This window comes from Echinops telfairi, unplaced genomic scaffold, assembly GCF_000313985.2.
Source record: "Echinops telfairi isolate 266 unplaced genomic scaffold, ASM31398v2 ScPeMD7_2;HRSCAF=8, whole genome shotgun sequence".
Taxonomy (NCBI): Eukaryota; Metazoa; Chordata; class Mammalia; order Afrosoricida; family Tenrecidae; genus Echinops; species Echinops telfairi.
Genome location: NW_022103898.1, coordinates 42,004,291 through 42,016,290, shown reverse-complemented (window position 1 = coordinate 42,016,290; position 12,000 = coordinate 42,004,291). Strand labels below are relative to the sequence as shown.

At 39.4% G+C, this 12,000-nt stretch overlaps 1 protein-coding gene across 1 annotated transcript; it reads left to right on the top strand.

Annotated features, from left to right (window-relative positions):
- CUNH12orf29 (chromosome unknown C12orf29 homolog) lies at positions 1-11,858 on the top strand. The gene is made up of 7 exons (XM_004700416.2): positions 1-167; positions 3,692-3,809; positions 5,156-5,251; positions 7,105-7,221; positions 9,057-9,254; positions 10,532-10,701; positions 11,509-11,858. Exons 1-7 carry the CDS (start codon positions 78-80, stop codon positions 11,695-11,697), a joined length of 978 nt encoding a protein of 325 aa, XP_004700473.1. The 5' UTR covers positions 1-77; the 3' UTR covers positions 11,698-11,858.
- Positions 11,859-12,000: the final 142 nt, after the last annotated feature.

Sequence of the window (12,000 nt, the reverse complement as noted above, 5' to 3'; positions counted from 1 at the left end):
GTGCTGTGGCTACGAGTTGGTGACTTTCTCCCAGCTGGGAAGCGCGCGCTGTAATCGCAGTGCCTTCTGAGCCCACCATGAGGCGCCTGGGCTCGGTGCAGCGGAAAATGCCGTGCGTGTTTGTGACGGAAGTGAAGGAGGAGCCCTCCACCAAGAGGGAGCATCAGGTACCGAGCGGCGCGGGGACGCTGGGAACCTAGTGGGGACGCTTAGCGGGCGCCCCAGAGCCCCGCACCTGGGCGCGTTGGAGCCGCCTTGCGCACCAGGCGCATTTCGCTGGGGGAGATCTCAGGTAGGGCACTGCAGCCTCTGAGCTCAGCTTTTACCTTTTAATTTATAAAGGAGGGAAGGTGCAAACGAACGTTTCCCACGCATCGTGACGTTAGCACTTTTTGGAGGAACGCCGTCAGTACGGGAAGGGGTTCGTGTTGGGCTGCTGACTGCAAGATCAACAGTTCGAAACCAGCCGTGCCATGGGGGAAAGGGGATGCGTTCTGTCCCATAAAGAGTGACAGTCTCGGAAACCCAAGGGGCAGCGCTTCTCTGCCCGGTGGGTCACTATGCGTCAGAATCGACTCGGATGTTGTTCTACAGGCTGGCTACAAATTGGAGATGTTAGAACACTTGCTTTCCCCTTTCTAACCGGGGACCGTGTAGCCTAATAGAAAGTTCTACTAAAGTTTGGACCGCCATCTATCTACTGTTATCCAGTGTTTTGATTAGAATTTTGGTGTTCCAATTCCAAAATTTGGCCAAGCCACATGTCCGTAAAGCAGGACCTTGTCAATGCTGGCTAATGTACAAGTAACCCGAATCACGTTTACTCTCCACTATTGTAAGGAAGCCCTTGGGCAGCAGAAGCGCAAGCTTTTCCTTTTGTATTTCCTCCTGATTATACAAAACGAACAGATCCATTTTACATCATCAAACACAATGAGGCTTCAAAAAGTTCTGGAAAAATGGAATGAAATGATAATGGATAATGGCATTTTTTGCATGAGCTTTTTGAAGTCATTGTACGTCAGCGACACTGGCCTTCTCCGTGTCTTCTTAACTAAAAGACCGTGAAGGTGGAGGCCGTCTTGTTATTTCTATAGGAAACAGCATCTAGGAACAGGCACATGGCACCGCACTCCCGCTGAGTAGAATCTGAGTCATAGCGACCCTGTAAAGTATTCCGAAGGCTGTCAATGTCAAGCTTCACGGCAGCTCTTGGGCTCATCTTTTCTTCTGTGTGTTGGTGGGTTTGAACAGCAGACCTTAGGGGTAGCAAGCCATTGCTTTCCAGACTCTTGCCACTAGAGCTTGGGACTCACTGAATTAAAGAATGAACTTCCAATTGATTTGGTGCATGTTTTTAATGTTTCAGTTTACACATTTTATTAGTAACATCTGGCTTTTTTATCCTTTATTCTGTCATCACCTAACTTGGTAGCTTCACTTGCTACCAAGAATGACCATCTCACATTGTTCCCTGAGGAAAATCCCACAATTACTCGTGGTTTGTAGCATTTTAAAAAAGTTGTGACAAACCTAATCCATATGATTCAATCTCATTTAGTAATTTCAGTTCACTCTACCAGTGGCTCTCCATTTTAGCTGGATTCTCAATTTTGGATGGTGAGGGAAGGTATATAGGATGTAAAGTACCCTCCACCCAGAAAATGTTGCCCTATTCCTCCCGAACGAAGAGTAGTTTATAGTTTTTAGTGTAGCATTCATAGTATTAACTATGGTTCAAAATCTCCCTTTAAATCATTCCCGTTTTTCTTTCTCATTTCACACTGAAGCTTTTACTCTAGCAAAGTCTATGGTCCTGTGAACATATGTCCAGCATAACCCTGTCTTCATACTTTTGCTAAGACTAGCCACTGTCTGGATTATCTGGATGTTTCCTTTCTTAGCTTGTAGCTTCTCAATGCAGTCTTTGATCAACTCAGCTGCCTCGTTGCTTTCCTTCTTCCAGAAATTGTAGGGGACCACCCAGTTGACATTTGCGACATGTTTTTATACACACATAGCCTTTTTTCTAGTTATATTCTAACGTCTTCATGAGAAGTAGAGAATCTCATGTACCCCCTAATGTCTTAGGCAGCCCGTTGGACTTGTCAATAGCAAAAAATGGAAGGTAACATAGGAAGGTGCCTATCATTGGTAGATTCTTATAAGAATATTTGTGCTCATTAAGAGCCCAATGGAAGGAGCCCTGCTCATGTAGTGAACTGCCCATGATCAGCAGTTCAAAATCACCAGCTGCTTCAGATGAGGCTTCCTATTGTAGTGAGTTATACAGCTTTGGGCACCCCTAGGGGCAGTCCTGTAGGGTCACTGTGAGTTGGGCTCAGCTCAGGGGCAGTGTGGGTTTTGAAAAGCTCCACAGCAAAGCCATCCTGCCCAGCCCTCCAGGGATGATTGATAGCCGCTGATTGCAAGGGCTTAAGTAGTGATAAATCCCATAAACAGTATTGAAAGTTATGTCTTGAAAGTACCAGCTCAGTTCAAGAATGGGGCAAAAGGCATATCAATGGGAATGAGGGGGAGAGCAGAGTGGAGACCCAAAGCCCATCAGTAGTCCATTGGACACTCCCCTGTTAGAATGGCCGTAAGAGAAGAGCCAGTCAGGATGCAGTATAGCACCAATGAAACATACAACCTTCCTCTAGTTCTTTAATGCTCCCTGCCACCTCCCCATTACCTTGACCCAATTCTGTATACTGGGACAGATAAAAGCTCGAAATACAGGGAATCCAGAACAGATAAACCCCTCAGGACCAATAAGGGGAACAGCGATACTAGGAGGGCTTAAGGGAAGGTGTGGTGGGTGGTAAGGGGAAACCGATCACAATGATTGACGTATGGCCCCAATCCCAGGGGGACAGACAGCAGAATAGTGGGTGAAATGAGCAGCAGTTGGTGTAAAACATGAAGAAAAAAAATCAAGGGGGCCTGGGGGAGGGAAGGAGAGTGGGGGAGGGGGGAAATGAGTTGATGCCAGGGGCTTGAGTATGTTTTGAAAAAGTTGATGACAACATATGTACAGATGTGTTTGACAAAATGGGTATATGTACGGATGTTGATAAAAGCTGTAGGAACCCCCATAAAATAAAAATTAAAAAGATTGGGGCTAATTTCCTAAGTTTCCCCACTGCATTAGAAATATCAAGCAACCTCCTGGCTGGGACCTTTTTGTTCAGATGTTTGCATGGCTCATTCCGCCGCTTCAGGTCTGCTCACAGAAGACATCCCTGACCCCGTGTATAAAACATACCACAGCCTCTGTTTTTCTCCCACTTTTCTTCTTGGCTCTCACATCATAGTTTGCCTTTTGTTGTTACCTCCCTTACTAAAATGCAAATTCAACCGAGGCTGGTACTTTCTCATTCATTTCTATCCCCAGTGCCAAGCAGATAGCAGGTATTTTAAAATTGTCAAGTAAATGGTTCCACATTCTGAATACTTGCTGAATGCCTTGTAAGTAATTACAAAGCTGTGGGGAAAAACAGGTAGTGCTGGAATTGTATAAAAGGGGGATGATTCAGGCGAACTTCATAGGAGCAGTAGTTTTAATTGTCTATAAGGATGAATAGTTGATCATCCCTTAGACCTAGTAAAATTAATGAGATTCCAGGTGAGGGTGTGTGCAAAGGCATAGAGGCTGTCTATCTTAAACCAGTTCTCTCTTTCTCTCAAGCCATTTAAGGTTTTGGCAACTGAAACTCTAAATCACAAGGCATTAGATGCAGATATACACAGTGCAATTCCAACAGAAAAAGTGGATGGGACATGTTGTTATGTTACTACCTACAAAGGTAAAATAAAACTAATATTTTACTGTAAATATAATCCTACTCTAAAATGTTACAAACCTAAATCTGAAATGGGGTATTTGTTTTTCATAAACCCTTGGATAAAACCTTAACATAACAGGATTGACACTGGCTGCAACGGTGGGGTCAGACATCACAGTGTGAGGACAGTGCTTCGTTCTTTTGAACATTGGGTCACTGTGAGTAGAAACCAACCCAGTGGCACCTAACAACCACTTATGAGCAAAATAATGCAAATTGTTGTACTAACTTTTTATATCATGGTGTCTTTAAAGGAGGAAAGGACTGTAACATGTGATGCTGATTAAAGGCCAGGCAGCATGATAGATGCCTTAAATGTATTATCCTTAGTTCACCCATAAGCATCCTAATTTTTATATGAGGAAATCAAGGCTCAAGGAACTTAGAAATAATTTGTACAAAAGCATGTCATAAATGAAGGGACAAAGTGGTCACAGACCCTGTTTCCCAACTTTTAAGCTTGACCTCTTTCCATGGAGCTCAGTGAAGTGTTAACCCATTGATGATTGTCTCATTTTATTATACAAGGGAGTTTTAAAAAGTTCATGGGAAAATGGGATGAAAAGGTACATTTTTCCATGAATTTTTTGGCCCCCTCATGCTGTATTTGCTAACCTGTCTTTAAATTGCTCACAACTTTTATTTTTTTAAGATGCATCAATTGCATCATTTTGTGTTAGTATGTATATTGGTGGCAAATACAAAAGGCTGGGTTGCTAGAAGCACTCAAAAATTGTGTTAACAAATCCATAGTTTAAGAAAAAGGCTAACCAGTATAGTCAGTATTAGGAGTAAGGATACACATGTCACAGCCAGGGAAGGTAGGTGCAGGCCCCTTTTGCCCTCCCCCTCTAAGGTTGCAGGGGCTCAAATCATGACGACGTGATGTGTGCACGGAAGGAGGCCATAGTGGATTCTCAGCTGGAAGGCTTTATATTTTGCTGGTGATACAGGCATGTGCCTTGCTGGCATACTGCCCGGAAACACCTTTAGACCATGCTTATAAGGAACCTTATTAGTACATTCCATTTCCATAGCATGTTTCCAGATTACTTCATTTCCTCACAAATGATAGTTATTAAAATTATAGTGTCTTATAAAAGTATCAGACATTTGCTTTTTCCTTCACTCCTGTTATTCTTTCACTAAAGAGTTAAGTGTGATAGCACCAGTTACCACTAGAGTGTATACTTAGGCCACTTCTCTTAGAGAAGGTGACTTTTATTTCTAGAAAAATTATCAGAAATCTTTCAATGTAATGTGTTGTTTTTCTTCCTGTCCTCTCCCTATTACTATTTTTGTTTTAGGCCAGCCATACCTTTGGGCGAGGCTAGACAGAAAACCTAACAAACAGGCTGAAAAAAGATTTAAAAAATTTCTACATTCTAAAGAAAATTCAGAAGGTTAGTGGACATTTTTTAAACCCCCTTTTTCATTATTTACAGAGCTGTGTGTGTGGTATTTCTGTTCATTATATTGCTCTGGATAATTTCAACAGTTTGGGGCAAAGAATATTTTTATGCATGAAAGAATATTCTTGAAACATTTACAATGTTTCATAGTATTTCTGGGCCTATAATGTGAGATAATTTTATTAAAGTACAGAAATTGCTACACATTGTAACATCTAAGACACACGAATGTAATTTTATAATCAGGCACAAATCTCAAAAAAAATTTCATGTTTTACATTAGTACATTAAAATGCATGTAAATATTATATGAAAATGGTTTTAAAAGTTTTGGGGAAAATTCTATCCACTTTGGATTCCATCAAGTTTCAGTTCCATCTTTCCACAAGCTTTTTAAAGCCTGCTGTACACTGCCTTAGTCTCGTTAGAATGCCTTCAGTCAGAATCCAGAAGTGCCTTCCACGGCTGTCTGCTGGGCTAATTACATCCAAGGCTCAGAGAGTTCTGTCAAAGGCTTTTTTGTTTGTTTGTTTCTTATTTGGCTTTTAATGGTTAATCTTGATAGACTTTCTCAAAGGACAGGTTGATCACAAGAAGCCTGTTATGAAAAAGTTTGGAAAAAAACCTGAACATGCATTGATGAGAAAGAGGCCAGGAAAGTTGCACTGAGGAATCATTTCCTATCACAACAATTCATTTGGCCTTCTGTGTCCTTTGACGACTTTGTAAGGAAACCTTACTCAGTCCACCTGACAGCCCCTATCTTACCTCTTTAGACTTCTTCGTGTTCCCCAAACTCAGAACATTTACAAGGAACATATTTGGAAGTTCCTAGCGGAGCCTAGATGCTGCTTACGGGTTCGATGTTAATCTAACCACACGGTCAGCAGTTCCAAGCCACCTGCTACTGTTCAGGAGATAAATGAGGCTTTCTGCTGCCCTAAAGAAACACACACGGACAGTTCTATTCTGTCTCATAGCGTTTCTGTGAGCTGGAAAAAATTCAGTGGGAGTGAGTTTGGCTTTTTGGAGAGATGCCATAACTGCCCTTTTGATGTGGTGTAAATTAAGAAAAAACACAGAGACTGAAAACACCACCTTTGAATTGTATCAACCTACCCTGTTTCCCCAAAAATAAGACAGTGTCTTATATTAATTTTTGTTTTCAAAGATGCGCTAGGTCTTATTTTCAGGGGATATCTTATTTTTCCATGTAGAAGAATACGGTACACATTTATTATTTATTGTTTTATTAAAAGAGACCTTGCACTTCCTGTCTTCTCCGGCTGCACTGCGGCCAACCGTGAGCTGCACAGCGGCACCCACCACTACGGCCCAGAGTCCAGAGTTAACTTTGTAGCTTTGGGGGGCCTTATTTTTGGGAGGTCTTATTTTGGGGGGATGCCTTATATTTCAACGAGAGGCAAAACTGTAAGTAGGTCTTATTTTCGGGGAATGTCTTACTTTCGGGGAAACAGGGTAGATGGAGGATGCGTCAAGAAACAGTAGTTCTCCCTTAAAAGAAAAAGTTTCTTAGATTTGATAGCAATACTTTTTGACAACCTTGCATTATCTATAATCAATGTGTTTGATTTTTATTATCAGGGGGCTTCAAAAAGTTCATGTAAAAGAATTCTATTAGCTGTCAATTATATTTTTTCCAGTCTTTTTTAACCCCCTTTTTAAAATGTTGTGCTCAAAATTGAAAACACATGTCAGTACCTTAACTCTGAGTACAGTAATGTTATGGTGTTCAGGAGTTTATTACTTACTGCTTTAAATTTGCTTGGTGTTTTATATTTTTTTTAAATTGCTGACACATTAAGATTATCCTATTCCTTTAGAATTTCTTTGGAATGTTGAGGAGGACTTCAAGCCTGTTCCAGAGCACTGGCTACCAGCGAAAGAAATAGAACAGTTAAATGGAAAACCTGTCCCTGATGAGAATGGACACATTCCTGGTATCATGAAATCTCTTTTGAAATTCTGTTTGTGTTTACTAGTATAAAGAACAAATAGCCCAATCACAAATTAATAGAATTATACTAATTTTTTAATAATCTAAACCAGTTGTCTGTGAGGTCTAGGAGTGTATACCAAAGCCTTTAAATATCAAGAATGTTGTCTCAAACTTAGAATATTGGTAAGATATTATATTTTACTGTCTGTGAAAATCAGAAGCATTGAGTTGGGATATTGTTAATGCCCTTGATGAGACAGATTGATAGGGTCTGGCTGAGACATCATGAGACCTCTATCTTTAGAGTAAGGGAAATGTAGGGCAAGAGGGGCCTTCGTGGTGCTGTGGCTAATCAAGTGAGTTCAGTGGTTTGAACACACTCTGCTTTCTGGATGAAAATCTGCCCTGGAAACTCAGGGATGATCCTATTCTGTTCTATAGGACTGCTGACTGAGAATTACCTTGGTGGCAGTGAATTTGGTTTTGGGCTTAGGTTTTTTTTTTTCTTTTGCAGTGGCCCCAGAAAATATCTTGATAAAAGAAATTGACAGTAGTATCTCACTGTAGTTTTCTAGGGACTCATGGGAAGTTTTTTAGAAATGTATGTTGATGTATAGAATTCCAGAGTAAACATTAGCTCGGTGGGTATTTTTTAAATGTTATTTTGTGCAAACCACTGTTTTATACTCTGATAATACCAGAGTGGAAATCAGAGCCCTTGTCTTGCTTTTAGACATTGAAGGGAATCTTCACTAATATTTAAAGACTAAAGGATTGCCTATAGTGCAATGAGACAAAAGAGGAATTTCAACTTCTGTGGTGGCTTCCAAGAGTTGACATTTATATTGAAGTTTAGTTGGCAAGAAGGAAGGAGGGTGGGCCTAGGAAAACTCCCAGGAAGAGAGCATGGTGCATTTAGGATGTTTCAAATTAAACTTCCTTATGGCAGGAATAGTTAGGGTTTATGACATCTGGAGATTATAAAATCAAGGAGTTTGAAGATGATTTTAATTAAGGGAGTACAAGACTCAAATTTAGAAATACTCTCACTGCCACTAAATCAATGCTGATTCATAACAACCCTATTAGGACTGGGTAGAACTGTCCTGTGAATCTTTGAGACTGTCATGGTTTACTGGTGTAGAAAGCCCTGCATTTCTCCCACCAGTCAGCTAGTGGTTTTGAACTACTGACCTTGCAGACCACAGCCCAATTTGTGCTCTGGTAAAAATGGGCCTGGGTTTCACTGAAGGCTACCAGACCAGCAAAGAAGTTTGTAATCTGGGTGAGTAATGAAAGCCAAATAAAAGGAGGCCACAATGTCATATAGTGCAGTTTTGTGTTACTGATTTTTGGAAAGGATTCCCCAGTGAAGGAGCTTATTCTGACAATATTGAGGAAGCAGGAAATAGCAATAATACATTCACTAAATGTGGAATCAATAAATTGCTCAGTAATAATTGGGACAGTTCAGTCAGTTATAGAATACTTCCATTGTTCTGAGCAGAAAAGGCAGAGAAAAAGTAATTCTATGAAAAGTTGAATTCTCCGCATTAAGTGCTGTGCAGTGCTTACTAGATCTGGGTATTTAAATGTCTTAGGAAGGAATGGCTGGGTGCTCTGTAGTGAATCAGATGTAAATTCATTACATAAGAAAAAAGTTAACCTTTATGTTTAAAATAAAGTGGTAACACTAACTTTTCACTATTTTAAAAAGTGTTCTGTTTTAAAACTAATAGAACACTCAGTAAATGGAACAGTTACACCAAAAATAAACTGGTCTTGATCCAAACAAAAAACAGTAATAGAATAAAACCACTTTTCTTTAAATAATAGGTTGGGTACCAGTAGAGAAAAACAACAAACAGTATTGCTGGCATTCCTCTGTAGTTAATTATGAATTTGAAATTGCTCTGGTATTGAAGCATCATCCTGATGATCCAGAACTTTTGGAAATTAGTGCAGTAGCACTATCAGATCTGCTAGAACAAACACTGGAACTTATAGGAACAAATATTAATGGAAACCCATATGGTAAGTAAAACCTTTTTCCTTTTGAGCTGTAATGGTTCGTGTATACAGTTTTCCAGGCTCAACTTAAAACATAACTTCCTAGAGTTAAAACTGTTGCTATTACTTTTTGTTCACGGGAGAATGAACACATCCTTCCAGCCATCTGGAAGAATGATGAGACATTCTGCTTCTGCTCTCGTGCAGTGACTGTCGCTGAAGCTCCCAGCGCAGTTCTGCCATATCTTCCAGAGTCGCTGTGAGTCAGAATTGACTTGATGGCAGGGAGTTTTGGTTTGATTTTTCGTTCTTACTGTTTCTTCTAAAGGGTTTGTTTTTATATTTTTGTTTGTTGTTTCTTCATTCTTTGATAGCAGGACAGAACTGTGTATGAAAGTAATCTGCTCAGGTTTAACTCTTCATTGCTTGTTAAAGTTTAGGTGAACTATGTTGGTAAAAATTTTGGGTTTCACTACTAGGTGTTAAGCATTAAATAAACAGAAATAAATAAAAGACTTTTCATGATACAATATGATACAAACCACTTGAAAAACAGTTGTTTCTTTTGATGAGCTTTTTATCCAGATAAGGAAGATTAAAATGAAATTATGAAATGGCAAAAATTGCATATAAAGCACCAAAATATAGACTATTTACAAGTCTTGATGGTACCAAGGACTCATTGATGACAGATGGATGAGTAGACAGACAATGGAAAGTAAAGTTACAATAGCAGTAAGCCCATATAGAGTTCACCAGTAGATTGATTGGCAGGTGTAAAGGCACTAAAATAGTTATTGTATGTCATTAGAGAGGAGCCCTGGTGGTATCATGGTAATACATTGGGCTGTCAATTGCAAGGTCAATAGTTTGAAGCCACCAGTTCTTGGAAACCCACAGGGGCAGTTCTACCCTGCCTTGGAGGGTTGCTATGAGTTGAGATCGATTCATTGTCAGTGAGAGATATAGCAGGACTGTGTAGCAGCAACTCAAGTGATAGCTGAATGTTAGTGTTAATGTAAACTTTCCGTTAATGGCCAGATCATGAATATTCAAACTCTGTGGGCCCATAGATTGGTCAGTAGGTAATATGCAAATAGTAGATGTGGCTATTCCCATTAAACTTTATTATGAAAACAGGGATCTGGCTGAATCTGATCCACAGATGATTAAAAACACAAGGTAGAATTTGGATTTAATAAGAATAATGTGCCTCCCCTTCCCCAATTGTAGAGGTAAATTTTGTCATTCTTGGGAAAGTTCCTTTGACTAAGTATGACTAATGGCAAATTGTGTCACAGGATTAGGAAGCAAGAAGCGTCCATTACATCTTCTTATTCCACATGGAGCATTTCAAGTGAGAAATCTGCCAACATTGAACCACAATGATCTGTTGTCATGGTTTGAAGGTTGCAGAGAGGGCAAAATTGAAGGAATTGTATGGCACTGCAATGATGGCTGTTTAATCAAGGTACCTTAGCATTAGGAATTGCATGGTCAAACTCTGGAAAACAATACATACTACGGTACTTTTCTTGGGGAATTATGTTGCACATTAGTGCTCCTGGCATCCTATATAGTTTAACTTGGTTTATTTCAGCATTTCTGAAGCTTACTTGATCATAGACTCTTTTGTGTCAAAGAGTGTCATGGTCATAATTTATACAGAATGAATTTTGTAATTTTGGTCCTTCTTCCATCTCTTGTATGCCTTCTCTAAGTACCTGAAATCTATAACGTTTAAAACTGGACCTAACCCTCTGATCCATACAATACACTCTCTCTGACCCAGTATCTTTCAATCTTACCTTTGTCCTGTCCTCGCAGGTCAACGAGAACACCACCCCCCCCGCATGAAGCTGGGGAGTGCCATTAAGACGGTTGATGCTCGAGCTCTCCCTTAACTCTTACAATCCACCTTTCCCCCCGCACATTATGTATCGTCTAGTTTAACCATGCTAATTGCAGTAAATGCAAAAAACACCATTTTTTTTTTATTCAATTTTCCCACTGTTAGCTCTCCTGTATTAAAAAACAGACTTTTATTCACCCATTAAGTTTCTATGGGGCCCCTGAGTATGTTCCTGCAAGTGCTAGAAATAATTATAAAATGCATCTGCCTTCTTAAAGTTTACGTTGTAATGGGGAATTAGATGGTAAATGTGTATAATGTCATAAAAAGGGGGGAAGAAGGGGGGAGGGTAGACTTAACAAGTGAGCACAGGATTGAAGATCATAATCTGTAAACTGAAACTAACACCCATTTTCCAATTCCCAGGTCCATCGCCATCATCTTGGTTTACATTGGCCAATTCCAGATACTTACATGAATTCAAAACCAGTTATCATCAACATGGACCTAAACAAATACGACTGTGCTTTTGATTCTAACTGTTTGTTTAATTATTTTTTAAAAATAGATAATCAGAAATTTGGTAGGCTCAAAGATATAATGTTTGATGTATAAATGGAAATATAATTTAAGTAAGCCTTCTTTTTATTATATTTGGATCCTTAATATCATGAATGTTTAAAAGGTAGAGGTAGCTTAAGGTTCTTATTGTTCATTTTCTAAATCAAATAGTTTAAACTCTGTATCTTTATATTAATAAAATATGTTCAACCTTATGGGCTATATATATTATCACTTTGAATCCAAGAATATTAGCATATATAAATAAATATAGTTATACTAAAATCTAAATTTTAAATATTAAAGTGTTATCCTTTTTCAAGACTTAAAACTTGAATAGGTATAGCAACTTAACCT